Source organism: Xyrauchen texanus, chromosome 42 (genome assembly GCF_025860055.1).
Source record: "Xyrauchen texanus isolate HMW12.3.18 chromosome 42, RBS_HiC_50CHRs, whole genome shotgun sequence".
NCBI classification, from domain to species: Eukaryota; Metazoa; Chordata; class Actinopteri; order Cypriniformes; family Catostomidae; genus Xyrauchen; species Xyrauchen texanus.
Window position 1 is genome coordinate 18,060,339 of NC_068317.1, and position 15,317 is coordinate 18,075,655.

The window sequence follows — 15,317 nt, forward strand, 5'->3', positions numbered from 1 at the left end:
GGGGACCCATTCCAATCTTGCCATGCACTGAACCGTGAACGTGAACCGCCGATACAGAGGCGAGCAGGGATTTCATCCAGTGCCGCACATCGTCTGTACCTGGCTGCACGTACCCTTCCCCAATGCCCCATAAGAACATCGGAATCCTTCTAGTTACCCTGGAAGGGGAACAAGGCGATGTTTGCCAACATGGGAACGGGCCAGCCTGGCTGGGCCTCTTTTCTCTCTATGTTTCTCGCATAGAGCAATCACGGCCGGGCCCTTACACGCATATAGGGAAGGGGTCTTACCCAGACCCTCGCGGAGACCACACCTGCCCTTTTTCTTGGGGAGGAAAAGTGGTAGACACGCCACACGGCCGCCTTAGGGCTCGTGTGGAAAGTATGGTGCGGTGGTAGATCCAGCCTCGAAAGGGGAGTTGCTACAGCATGGCGACCGGGCAGCTGTAACTGCCTATGGGAGACACGGGGTCCGCCAGTAAGGGGACAGAACCGTGGAATTACACACAGGGGAGTCCAAGCAGGAGGCCTTACCTGTGGAGCACCTATACCAGTACAGGGTAGCCATCAGGGTACCCGCAGTGGCTTGGGTCGGCGAGTTCCTCCGCTGAACTGCGGACCCGGAGGGCTGGGGAGGAATCGACCAGGGTCCCGACTCGGAGTGGGGCGCCCTGGGAAGAAGGCGCACTACTTTACCTTGATGTCAGGAAAAGGGCGCTGGGCGCAAGCGATCCACCTGGCCGGTCGGTCTACGTGTTACCGAGTTCTCAACCGACTCAACGTGGAGGTTGTAAAACCTCGCGAAGGTGTTGGGTGTTGCCCAACCTGCGGCTCTACAGATGTCTGCTAGGGAGGTGCCCTTGGCCAGTGCCCACGAGGACGCAACCCCCCTTGTTGAGTGAGCTCGGACCCGCAAGGGTAGGGGCACGGCCTGGGTGTGATAAGCCAGTGTGATGGCGTCGACAACCCAGTGGGCGAGCCTCTGTTTGGAGACGGCATTCCCTTTCTGCCGTCCCCCAAAGCAGACAAAGAGCTGCTCAGAGCGTCTGGTGCTCTGTGTGTGGTCCAGGTAAATGTGCAGGGCGCGCACTGGACATAGCAACGAAAGGGCTGGGCAGCACTTGCAGGTTCACTACCTGATCTCAGAAGGGTGTGGTAGGAACCTTGGGCACATAGCCCGGTCTTAGGATCACAGACGTATCCGCCGGACCGAACTCCAGGCAAGTGTCGCTGACAGAGAACGCTTGCAGGTCCCCGACCCTCTTGATAGAGGCGAGCGCGATCAGCAGGGCCGTCTTAAGAGAGAGGGCCCTGAGTCCAATTGATTCAAGCTGCTCGAAGGGGGTCTCTGGAGTCCTGCCAAGACTACCGAGAGATCCCAGGAGGGAACTAGGCCTGGCCGGGAGGGATTCAACCTCCGGGCGCCTCTCAGGAACCTGAGGATCAGGTCGTGCTTACCCAAAGACTTGCCATCTACAGGATTGTGGTGGGCGGCAATGGCGGCAACATACACCTTGAGGGTGGATGGGGACAGCCTCCTGTCCAGCTTCTCCTGTAGGAACAGGAGCACTGACTTGATCGCGCATCTCTGCGGGACTTCGGTTCGGGAAGAACACCAATCTGCGAACGAGCGCCATTTTAGGGCGTAAAGGTGCCTGGTAGAGGGGGCTCTGGCTTGGTTGATTGTATTCACAACAGTCGCCGGTAAGCCGGCTAGCTCTTCTGCATCCCGTCCAGGGACCAGACGTGGAGGTTCCAGAGGTCTGGGCGCAGGTGCCAGAGCGTGCCCCATCCCTGAGAGAGGAGGTCCTTTCTCAGGGGAATTTGCCAGGGAGGAGCTGTCACGAGAAATCTGAGTTCCGAGAACCAAGTCTGAGTGGGCCAGTAGGGGGCCAATAACGTGACTTGCTCCTCGTCCTCCCTGACCTTTCACAGCACCGGTGCAAGAAGGCTCACTGGGGGAAATGCGTACTTGCGCAGCCCCGAGGGCCAGCTGTGTGCCAGCGCGTCTGTCCCGAGGGGAGCCTCTGTTAGGGCGTACCAGAGCGGGCAGTGGGAGGTTTCCTGGGAGGCAAACAGGTCTACCTGGGCCTTGCCAAACCGTTCCCAAATCAGCTGGACCGACTGGGGGTGAAGCCTCCACTCCCCGCCGGGCAGGCGTTGTCGTGATAGCGCTTCCTCTACGACGTTGAGCTTGCCGGGGATGTGAGTGGCACGCAGCGACTTGAGTCATAGGAGGAGACGGCGGGTGAGTTGTGACATGTGGTGGGAGCATACGCCGCCTTGGCGATTTATGTACGCCACCACCGTGGTGCTCTCCGATCTCACGAGGACGTGTTTGTCCCGAACTAACGGGAGGAACTTCCTGAGAGCAAGAAGGATGGTCAGCAACTCCAGGCAGTTGATGTGCCAACGCAGCGGGGCCCCTTTCCAACGGCCCGCTGCTGCGCGCTGCACACGGCACCCCACCCAGACCGGGAGGCGTCGGTTGTGACCAAAACGCGTCGGGACACCTGCTGCAGGGGCACTCCTGCCCATAAAAAGCAGAGGTCTGTCCAGGGTCGGAGTGTTTTGAGGCAGGCGGGGGTGATCCTTACCCGATGCGTGCCGTGGTGCCATGCTTGTCTCGGGACTCGAGTCTGGAGCCAGTGCTGGAGTGGTCTCATATCCATCAACCCCAGCGGCGCGACCGCTGCGGAGGACGCCATATGCCCCAGGAGCCTCTGGAAAATTTTAGAGGGACCACTGTGCCTGGCTTGAAGGAAGCGAGGCAGTCCAGCACCGACTGAGCACGCTCGCTCGTGAGACGTGCTGTCATTGAGACTGAGTCTAACTCCAACCCGAGAAAAGAGATGCTCTGAACCGGAGTGAGCTTGCTCTTTTCCCAGTTGACCTGAAGCCCCAAGCGGCTGAGGTGCCGGAGCACCTGGTCTCTGTGTGTGCATAGTAACTCTCGAGAGTGTGCTAGGATGAGCCAGTCGTCGAGGTAGTTGAGAATGCGGATGCCGGCTACTCGTAGCGGGGCAAGGGCCGCCTCTGCGACCTTCGTGAAGACACGAGGGGACAGAGACAGGCCGAAGGGGAGGACTTTGTACTGAAACGCCTGGCCGTCGAACACAAACCGTAAGAAGGGTCGGTGTCGCGGCAGAATTGAGATGTGGAAGTACGCGTCCTTCAGGTCTACCGCTGCGAACCAATCTAGATGCTGAACACCAGCCAGAATATTTCTCTGCGTGAGCATTTTGAACGGGAGTTTTAACAAGGCCCGATTGAAAACTCGCAGGTTCAGGATTGGTCGTAAGCCGCCGCCTTTCTTGGGTACAATGAAGTAAGGGCTGTAGAAACATTCCTTCCTCATTTCGGTTGGAGGGACGGGCTCTACCGCGCCCTTGGCTAACCGAGTCGAATGGTCCGGTGCAGCCAGCGTGATGCATTGGGAAGCGAAAACCACGCTTCCCAGCTCTGCGCTAGGGGCACCAAAGGGACGAGTATTTTGGACGTACCTGGCGGGGCCTCGCAGCGGGGCGGAACAGGTAATGCAGCATCGGGCGGCTTCGTTGCGGCCTGAGGCTGAGGTGCTGAGAATAAACTCAAACCACAGCCCCCGTCAGGGGGTGTGGCAAATGAAAAAACAAAGGATTCTCCTCCCGGCCCTCCACCGGGGGACGGAGCGGTCTTACCACCTCCGGAGCTAACGTCTTCGGCTCTGGGTCGACTGTCTCAGGAACGCTTGGGAGCCTTCCGGGTCCTAGAGGGGGTTCATGAGACAGGGGGCTTGCGCCGCCTGCGGGGTGCTCGATGCTGGGGCTGAAAGCTGGGCCCGGGTTGAGGCGGAGCAGGAGCTGGTTTCTTCGCCGCAAGGGGACGCCCTCGGCGAGCAGACGGGGCAGGGCCCGTAGCGGCAGGTGTGCGGCGGGGCATGATTTGAGATATGGCCTCCGTCTGCTTCTTCACCACGGAGAACTGTTGGGCGAAGTCCTCGACGGTGTCGCCGAAAAGGCCAATCTGGGAGACAGGTGCGTCCAGGAAGCGGTTCTTGTCGGCCTCACGCATCTCGACCAGGTTGAGCCAGAGATGGTGTTCTTGGACCAATAGGGTGGCCATCGCCTGTCCGAGTGCCTGCGCTGTGGCCTTCATCACATCAGGATCAGGTCCACCCCCGTGCATGTTTCTGAGTGCTTTGGCCTGGTGGACTTGCAGGAGGGCCATCGCATGCAGCGCGGAGGCAGCGCGTCCAGCTGCACTGTAGGCCTTCACGTTGAGCGAGGATGTTGTCCTACAGGGCTTGGATGGGAGTACGGGGCAGCCACGCCAGGAGGTAGGGCTACCGGGGCATAGATGGTACGCAACTGCCCTATCGACCTGGGGAATCGCCCAGTATCCGCTAGCGCCTCGGCTGTCGAAGGTGGTGAGAGTGGAGCGGGTGGCACCTAGATGAGCCGGAGAGCGGGGCTCTCCACGTAGACGCCAGCTCGCCATGCACCTCCGGGAAAAACGGGACCTGGGGGATGCATGGCCGCGAACTGCGCGCTGCCCCCAGGAACCAGTCATCCAACTGTGAAGGCTGTGGGGAGGATGGAGGGTTCCAATCCAACCCCACGCTCACGGCGGCCCGGGAAAGCATGTCAGACATCTGAGCGTTGGCCTCAGCCTGGGCCTGCTGAGTCCTCGGCATCAGACATCACACTCTCCGATGCAGCGGCAAGCTCATCTGCTTCGGGCTCAGGAGGATAGACAGCCAGGCCGTGAGGCGAGCCGTTATCGCCGCGAGCGTGGACGGGGACCAGCGAGCGTGTCGGGGAACGGGAGGTTCGCGGGGGGCTACCCGGCGAAACTGCACCCGCTGCCGCCCCCAAATCGGCCTCAGCGCCAACCGCATCGTCCTCAATCCCGTGGGAAGAAGGAGCAATGCGGGGTGCAGCTGGGGTGGCTTGCTCTCTGTTGAAAGCAAGCCGCGACCGCAACATGGTCATGGTCATGTTCTCGCAGTGAGAACATGAGCCATCCACAAACGCCGCCTCGGTGTGATCGCGGCCCAAACACACGAGACAGCGCCTGTGGCCGTCTGAAGCGGAGAGCACTCTACCGCATCCAGGAACAACACAGGGGCGGAAGGGCATCTTGAAAAAGACGCGTCCTGAAAAGGACGTTCAATGCCGCTGTGTTTTGCTCTTTTAGAGAAATTCACTCTTTTAAGGGAAATAACTCTTTTAATAGACAGTATGTGTGTGTGTCTGGGCTGTCGAAGCGCTCAGGGGCAACAATGCACGCCGTGCAAAGTAGGAGAAAGCCGCTGTTGTGCGCCGTCAAATCCAACAGCATGCAGATCGTCAGAGGAAACAGGAACGTAATAGTGGTGAGTAAACTCGCAGCAAACTGCAGACAGACCATCGGCTCCAAAGAAATTTTCTGAATGAACTCCCGTATTTGCGCCGCTTAAATACCCGTATGTCCGGGGGCGGGACATGCAAATACTGGCTGCCAACTCTCATTGGCCTTTTTTCATAGATCAGAGGTGGATATCGGCGCTCAAGAGAGACCCCTAGTGTCGCGTCTCCGACACAATGTGGAGAGAGCGACAGAAGGGGAACTTATGAACACCTTCACATTGCAGCAAATAGGTTCGTTACTTCTGTTCTGTTCTGTTCTGTCCTAACCTAAACCCCAACCCACATAGATTGATTATATACAACATTAACAACCACAATTTACACAACTGTACATTAAACTTGTGTAGTGCATACAGAAACAGAATTAGCAACTATCTGTTAATTAAATAATTAAAACAAATCTAATTCTAATGGATGTATCTCTTCTCCTGGTGCAATGCAAGCAAATCACTGAGACTGATGTGTGTCTTGACTCATTTGCAAATGTCAACAACATTCTGCACCAAGGGCAAGGGTTTCTAAACTTTTTTTCTCATATGAACACCTATGATCTATATTATTTGATCTAAACTATGATTTGCTATGATCTAAATTGACTTTAAGTTTTGATAGTTTTAAATATTTTTATAGATTTATTTTCATTAATTTAATTTCATAATTTTTTAATTCAGCATTGGCATTTTATAACAATCGCAAGAACCCCTCCGCAGTTCTGTCACAAACCCCAAAGGTTCTGGAATGCCTGGCTGATTAGGTTGATTCAATGGATTCACTCCCTTATTTAAAGGTGGTTTTCAATTCCAAAACCTTGCAGTGTGTATGTGGCCTCTATGTAAAGCAAGCAAAAAGTGAAGGGATAAATTTAAAAGGGAAGTGAGAGAAAACCCAGAGGAAAGACTCAACAGTAAGGGCAGAGGCATTTTCCAAAGTCAGATTAGCAGAACATGCACGGCACCCCTCACTGTGCTGCATGCTCATTAATAGATTAGCATCAGCACCCAGCGACACAGCCATGCTACAAATTGTTATTGCTAACTGTAATCAGAATATGGGTTGTCAGAGTGCCAGGGGAAGGCAGCAGAGACTGGCAGAGCATGGATGAGCAAATACTAGAGAAGGTGAATGATCATGGGCAGCAGGGTTAGAGAAAGGGAGGGATGGAGAGGGAATGAAAGACCTCAATCTATATTAACATGTTCAATTTACAGCCCTTTATATTTCCAAATATTTAATATGGCAATTTAAAACATAAAGAGTTTAACTTGAGGTCAAACTGTAAAATGCATCCTATTTTTTGTTACATTTTATTTTATAAACAGTTTTACCGTTTGCCAATTTTCCGCAGCCACAGTACCATAAAAAGCTCGGCAGTTTAACTTGAGTAAATTAGAATTTACAAAAATATTTAAATTAGAGTTTTAATTCAAATTGATCTAATTAGAATTTAAAATTCACACAGAACTATAAGCAAGTGAAACTTTTGACTCCCACCATGTTAGCCAGGAAGATAATGTTTTGTAAATGTGTTTATACAGTACTTCTGTGTGTTAATACTTCAGCTCTGCATCTTTATCATTATATTTAACAACAATTATTTATTGGCAGAGGCTATTTGCACAAAGTGAAAATAGTGATAGATGCTATTTACTCTTACAGATACTCTTACACCCCTGTTTAAAATACTAAAATACAGTATACTGGTATCACTGCAGCATTTTTATTATGCTTATTTGGAGTCCCAAAGACACCCTACACCAAACCCTAACCCTACCTTACATAAATTAACCATACATTACATTACAGTAACCATAGAATCACCATGGTATTTTTCTAGTAAAAACATAGCAACCACAAAATTAAACATGCTTAAAATTAACTACATGTTACAGTAGTAACACCATGGTTAGTACATCAGAACTATATAGTTTCCACCAAAACACCTGGATTCTACAATTTTACTACAGTAAAACCATGATTAATTTTATCCAGATCAAATCAATCCTTCTCTCAACTCCCCGACCTTCACTGTGACCAAATCACGGCTATAAGTAGTACTATAGGAAATATTAATAGTAAAGACATGTGGAAAAAGTATGTCAAGGGGTGGAATTCGAACCCATATCTCCAGCTTGACAACACATGCACATACCATTGTTATACCCAGAGCTACTACAGCTGCACATGGGGGCGCATTATGTCGTAAAATCGTATGTTTCCACCAGACTACTGGAGCACAAATAGTCACTTAGTTATCCAATCTCTTAATCCACTAAATGTCTAACCCATCTCTTTCCCATCGTGAAAAATTAAAATATGCCTGCCTTCATTTGATCAGCAGTTAACCCCAAATAAATCTATCTTGGCGGTCTTGAGTTTGGTCTCAGCAGTTGTGAGCGGAATTAGGGTAAACAGCAAGATGGGCTATTTGCATTTAGTCTATAGAGTGTAAATATAGCAACCTAAATCTTAAAATTAAGCCATTACAGCATAATAAGTCATATTCTGGAGGCAGTAGTATCCTTGCAGTCTTAGAACTGGGCAAACAGCAAAAACAAACGTGGGTTTCAAACACAGAACAGGGAGAGAGGGAGTATTTCAGAGATTAGGGGGCTTTTAAGGTTGTAATCTTATTCCTCCAGCATTTTACCCGGTTACCAAGACACTTGACCCGCATTTGCTCTGGTGGGAACTATCAGTATAGTTGGATAAAATCATCTTTAAAATAAATAAATAATCAGTTTCAGATAACCTTCTAACACACTGCAAGGCACTCTAAGCATCCAAACTCTCCAACACAAGCAGACATACACACAGCCCATCCCTCATTACCTGGTGTGTTGAGTAGGCGTGACATTCGGCAGGCATAGGCTATGTGCTGTTCGCAATGTTCAGCACTGTTGATTATGGCTGTGACCTGCTCCATAGAGGCACTATAGTTCAGCTGCAGTACTGTCCGTCTCTCTCGGCTGGAGCCTGTCACTGCCATTTGCGCTGGCAGGTTATTCACCACAGTTGTCCACACCTTGTCTTCTGAAAAATGAATATGGTAATGGTCATAATAAGGTGAAGAAAAGCCACAGCAAGAAAAGTTTCACAGATTTGTCATACATATTCATGTGACTCTATTATGTTGTTAAGGTATTTGTAATAAGGAAAATGTAATAACAACTGTAACAGCAAAGTAACACATTCTGGATCTATATGTCCAGTACTAAGGGATAACATACAGTCAGCCAATCATTTTGCAATATACACCCCAGACAGCGTGATCATGTCCTGAATCATCATCAGGGTGGATATTTTATGATATTGACCAGCTCACTGTACATTACCCCTACTTATTACAGCAACTCACCAAATAAACACATTAGTCCACATGGAATATTGATATTATGGAATACTGAGTTTAAATTATTAATTAGAGTGTGGGAAAAAAAGACAGTTTGCTATATGAGAGATACGGAACTAGCAGTAGGCAACTGGCTGACTGGGACAGCAGTCAAATATATAGTTTAGTGCTCATTATACAAAAACTTTTGACTGCAGAATTAAATGACTGACAACAAACTGTAACTGTAAATAAAGTTACATAAAGTACATAACTGTAAATAAAGTTATATTTATTGCAATATGTCCTACCAGTTGACAGATTTGAAAATACCACACATGAAAAAAAAACAAGAATTGCATAAAGAGCTGAATTTGGATAAGCTCTTAGATCAAGATTTATTTTATTTTTTTTTCTCAAATTTGACAGATATTTTCTTTCCAGAGGGAATTTTTCTATCCACTATTTCAGTTTAGGGATTTCCTATGCTTCGAGATGACTACAGTTCCTCTCTTTAAATAATAACGTTTTAGTTTTTGATGTTTGACATACAGTTTCTGTATGAGGCTTGGTAAAAGATCTCACTCAGGGGCTTGCAGATAGAAAGTTCTCCAAAGCATAGTAATCAATAGTAAAAGGCTTGCTTTATTTATCAGGTGTGAGAGACTGTTCTCAAATGGCTTTCTGGGTTGATAGTCCTATGGTACTCTACAAAAATAACAAAACAAAAACAAAACATGCATTTTACCTGTCATGTTGCAGATGACTTTGAAGGGACCTAATTGTCCACTTCCATCTGGGTCAATCCAGTAGACATCAGAAGATCTTCCCAAGTGCTTGTAGGCTTCACAGGACTGCTCATAAACAGCTGTAAGAAATTCTTATTATTATTTTGTTTTTTTACAAAAAAACAACTTTAAAACAGAATGCACGTTGAAATAAGAAAGTGCTTTAGAGCTGTCAAGCACGGGATACGAGTTTGCTGCCTGGTCAGTAGCTTTAAACTGCCCCCAGCCTTCATTAACGTCCTTTTCAGTCTACATTACATTGCCAAAAGATCACAAAACAATCCTTACTGAAATATGCTGCACAAACTGTTAAGAGTTCATTGAAATGATTGCGGATATTGTTAAAAATTCACCCACTTCCTGTGTTTTAATCGTGTCTATCCTACAAATTATTTCTGAACATTGAAAAGGCACTGTTGACATGCAGATGTGTGCTGTCATCTGTTCATGACTGCAAATCTTCCATAAAAGCCATTTTTTTGTAGCTTAATTTTATTTTTAAATATCTTTTATGTGGACTGGGGAGGAGTTCTGAGAGTGTTTTCAAAGTGCAATGAATTCGATCTCATAATAAAGGAAATGTTGATTTTTCATGATCTGACCACTTTAAGTAATGAACACTGACAGAATCACCATCTATTTAATATTTTTAGCAAAAAACAAGTAGTGGATTTTACACTATGTTTAGTTTTTTTTTACTATTGACTAAAAACATAGCTTTTGTGTTTGCAGGGTGAGAGAGAAGTATAACTTGATAAAGTTAACAAGTTTTCGATTGACATGTGTAACTGAAGCCACTGTGTTACTCCTAGACTCTTGTTCTCTCCAACTATTGTAACTCCAGGGGTCCCAAACAGATACACTCTACAGAGGTGCTGAATCATGGCTTTCAGAAATCATTCCACAGAACCATCAGAGAGAATACTATAGCTATTTTCCAATCAATATGTATGAACTAACTGACAGAGAAAAGGAGACAGAAAATGTTGTGTGTTTGACAATGCTGGTCAGAATGATTAATCATTACAACTAGGGATGTGTCAAAAGCTGAATACCTTATTAGGAAAAGCATGAATGATGGAAAAAACACAAAAAATATTAATTTGACTAATTATCAAACAACACGCACAGGGATTGAGTGATATTTTAAATAAACATATTTTAAATAACAATGCAATGGTGAGTCTGTGAAGCCAATATGACTAAAGTGTAAGCTTTACGAATGAAAATCCTCACAGTGTGATCACAAGTTCATATCAGATGGCAGTGTTGCTGTTCCCGTTTCTTGTGCACATCTCATAAGAAAAAGTCAGGTTAAGCAGAAATAGATCCTTAAGGTAAAAATTGCACATTACCTTTAACAGTGCACCAATGTATCAAAATAATCAACAATAAATTATTATGCCCGAAAGTGTAGTCAAAAAAATATTATTTTTTCCCACAATTAGGCCTTTCAGAAAATGCACTCAGATGTAACTGCTATGCTACATGTTTGTGCAAGAAGCCTTTGACATTACCAACCCCTTGTTCACAGGTAAGCAATACTGTTACAAAACTCAAGTTATGCAGGGACTGAAAATGTTCCAAGAAATTCAAAAAACGTAAATGAAAAAATTATTTTGCAGAACGTAACCAAAAAAGGGTCCCTTTTAATAGTTCTGGAGTGACAACCTTTATTTTTAAATGTTCATAAACTGGCTAATTTTGTTATTATGTTTTCTTTCTGCATAATTCTACATAATTAATCAAAGAAAATATTCAGAATTACATCACTTCCTGTTGCCCAAAAAATTAGGTGTCTCTCTTATTAGCTGAACATGAGTAAGCATGTGCTTTGATTCTGAAAGACTAGAGGTGGGACATGTCCCGCCCATCCCACCTGTAAACGATGTCTATGACTTACATGTATGACACGTGGCTCCAGTATACCCCGTCCCATCACAGGTGCATGTAAAGCTGTCCCAGGTCTGACTGCATCTGCCTCCGTGTTCACAGTGGTTTGGCATACATCTGAAAAGGAGGAGTAGAAGAACACATTTACAATACAAACTTAATGTCGTACATTCAGACTGATCCTTCTCTTCAAAGGAAAAGTAATTTAACCAGTTATCCTTTAGTGCAATATATTACTTTTTTTCTGATTCACTAGCAAGAGTTTTTTTTAATACTTTCAATATGAGCACTCATTATAACACAGTGAGTGGGGGGCCCGGGTAGCTCAGTAGTAAAGACACTGGCTACCACCCCTGGAGTTCGCAGGGCATGCTGAGTGACTCCAGCAGGGTCTCCTAAGCAACCAAATTGGACCGGTTGCTGGGGAGTGTACAGTCACATGGGGTAACCTCCTCGTGATCGTTATAATGTGGTTCGCTTTCGGTGGGACACGTGGTGAGTTGTGCGTGGATGCAACGGTGGATGGCGTGAAGCCTCCACAAGCGCTAATCTCTGCGGTAACACGCTCAACAAGCCATGTGATTAGATGTGCGGGTTGACGATCTCAGATGCGGAGGCAACATGCCAAACTGGGCATGCAACACATTTGGCATGCACATTTTGGCATGCCCAATTTCCAGTGCACTCTAGGTCATTGTGGTGACATAGTGAATCGCCTCAATCCGGATGGCGGAGGACGAATCTCATTTGCCTCTGCATCTGAGACAGTCAATCTGCACATCTTATCACGTGGCTTGTTGAGCACGTTACCGCAGAGATCTTGCACACGTGGAGGCTCAAGCTATTTACCGTGGGCGGCATCAATGAACAACACACCACATGCCCCACAGAGAGCGAGAACCGCATTATAGTGACCACACTGAGTGCAGCCCCAAGTGCGTTATTTGTTTTTGTTTGTATAGTTTTTTTATTTATTTTGCTTTTCCAATACACACTGTTCCAAAGCAACTTTACAGAAAATCAGCTCCAATGTCTGTAACGTCTCAAAAACATGAATAACCAACACTCCTGGAAGTATAATAAATAAGTTGATGAAAAAACTTTCTATACTTTGGTATATTTAAAATTCCACAACTCAGTCCCGCTCTTTCCATATAAGGACATAATTTTTAGGAAAAGCATTTGCTCTTAAATGTTTTTTTTTTGCATGCTTATTAGGGGCTACTGGTTACAAATCAAAAAGGAAAATTGAAAATGCACAGAGCAGACACAATCCGGTCTCAGGAGAATACAACAGAAGAATTTTAAATATTAGGTCCAAAGTTCAAACCACAAAGCCCTAATTTACATGTGAATTAATAAAATGGGAAAAGTATTTGATTTTCAAATAATTTTATGAGTATATGATTTCCACATTATAAAGCTACATTTTGAAGATATTTACAGGAAACACAGAGACTATAATCTCTTAATTTAATATCAGGAACCCAGAATATTTCATTTCCACAACGAAAACACACACACACACACACACACACACACACACACACACACACACACACACACACACACACATGATTTTTCTTTTCAAGTCATAAAGATTTGCCAGCATCTTTCATCTTAGTGTCAGCTGAAGTACTAATTATAGTTCCAAAGTTAAAACAATTAATGGCTTCACTGACTTTTGGCTCAACTTAATTAAGAAACAGTCATCTTCAAAGGTGCATTCAATTGACAATGGATCAAAGTTGAAATCTGGGGATGAGATGCTTGTATGCTAAGATTGTTTTGAATGTGAATTGCCCATTTCCAGAGCTCCTCATATAGTCCTGCCAACTGCATGTCAAATCCATTTACATGGCGGAATATGGTATGAAATTTAATTAGGGAACAATCCCCTTGGAGCTAATTCTCGTTAGGCCAATACCTCATGGGAGGAGCTATGCAGTGATAATGCCAATGACAATAAACCTTACAGGTCTTAAAAGATCTTCTTCAGTGCCATTGAAGTATGTTCCTGGAGAAGTGCTGTCAAACAGTAGTTTTTGTATAGGATGACATGTCTAGATTAATTGGGTTACCACATTGGCCATCTGTGCCTGGAGGACAAAGGTATGCTGAGAAAGTCTACGCTGTTCATTAATCAAACTCTTGATCTATGATGGCACTGACGATGACCCAATAATAAAAATAAAGTCAGAGTCAGTAGCAACATGTAACTGTGGCCAAAAGTATGCAGACACCCAAAAACCACACTTACTGTATATATACTGTATTTATTGAATGTTTAATTTTAAAACCATGGACATTAATTCCTCTGTTTTCTGTTATAACAGCTTCCACTCTTCTGGGAACGCCTTACACTAGATGTTGGAACACAGCTTCAGGGATTTGTTCTATTTCAGAGACAAGAGCATCAGCGAGGTCAGGCCTGGCTTTTGTGCAGGCCAATCAAGTTATTTCCCACATGAGTAAGTAAGACATTTCTTTATGTACCTCATTTGCACAGAGGCATTCTCATGCCAAACTAGAAAATGACCCTCCCCAAACTATTGTCACAAATTTGGAAGCACAGAATTTTCTACGATGTTCTTGTATGTCATGGCATTAAGAATATTCTTTTTAAGAATTACTGAAATAGCAGGGTGATCCCATTAGTACACTAGAGCTGAAAATTAACATGTTAATTTGTGCAAATAATGTGGACTGTTCAACATAAAAAAAAAAAGAAAAAAAAAAAAGAAGGAACGTAATTATTGTAGCATCCATTTCTCCCCACTTCCTATGGCTTCCTATAGTTATATGCACACATAAATTATGCCCATAAAAAAGCATGAATATAAGTCTCATATGCCGGTACATTTGTTAAGATTAAACACATCTGGAGTGTGTGTGATGTGTGCCTGCACTGTCTTCAGTGGCTCACACCAAAATAACACAAAAGTGAACAAGGAGTAACATGCATGGCCAACGCAAAGCGCTCTGCTCTGGTTTCACTTTAATGTAATATTTGTGAGAATATTTAAGAATATTCTTGGTTCTTACCGGATCATACAAAGATAATGGCATGCAGTGACACAGATGAGGAGATGAGCCACTTATTCTATTTCTGTCGTACCGGACCATTTTAACATAATGCATGAAAGTGAAATTAGGAATTAATTTTAGTACTATTGCATAACAATATTCAATAAAATAAAAATCATAGATAGAATATTACTACAGTATAAACAGATGGCCGGGTTGAAAATATAGCAGTCTGGAAGTAATTTTACATATTTTTAGCCTAAGAGTTTTACTTCTTAAATCATTGTCATTCTGTCATTCTACCCCTCTACAATGTTTTAAAAGTTTTCAAAGGAAATCATAGGCCTATTTCATAATATTATTGTAAAATTAAATTGATATGATAGGTAGGGCCTATATGAAGCTACATATGGATAGCATGTAAAATGATACTGCACATTGCATAAATGCAAGCTTTGTTCGCCTATGGTGTTTAAGTTCATTCAGTGGAAAAAGGTTTGGCTTCTTCCATTGTATAAATTCGAGCAGGCAATGGGAATTTGCAGGGCAGTGAGCCTGAACAAGTATTTCCTGTGGATGGTAGCATTCAGAGATTTCTATCACAATTTCCTAGAAGAAAGATAAAGGGTGCAAAAGTAAATGTATGTGTGTTTGCATTTGCGTTCAGGACATGCCTTATTGAAGGCTGGAGACCAGAGCATGCTTTTTTCCTGCTCAAGTTGTTTTCACCCCTAGCTGTGCTTTTGCAATGGAAAGTGACAGTTCCCCCCACCCTTAACATGCCATTACATCAAAGTTTTGCATGGTTATTTAGGATGAGTCACATTCTAAGAAGGCCCCTGGAACTTAGGCAGAACAGCTTATGCGTGAAATAGTTGATGTGAAGGAAATT

General features: G+C 45.1%; 1 protein-coding gene across 1 annotated transcript in view; it reads right to left on the reverse strand.

Moving 5' to 3' along the window:
• The window catches only part of LOC127635233 (contactin-associated protein-like 2), a 472,530-nt gene that overhangs the window by 173,787 nt on the left and 283,426 nt on the right, over nucleotides 1–15,317 (reverse strand). Inside the window, 3 exon segments of the mRNA XM_052115124.1 lie at nucleotides 8,219–8,419; nucleotides 9,466–9,585; nucleotides 11,409–11,515. Coding sequence (XP_051971084.1) covers nucleotides 8,219–8,419; nucleotides 9,466–9,585; nucleotides 11,409–11,515 — 428 coding nt within the window.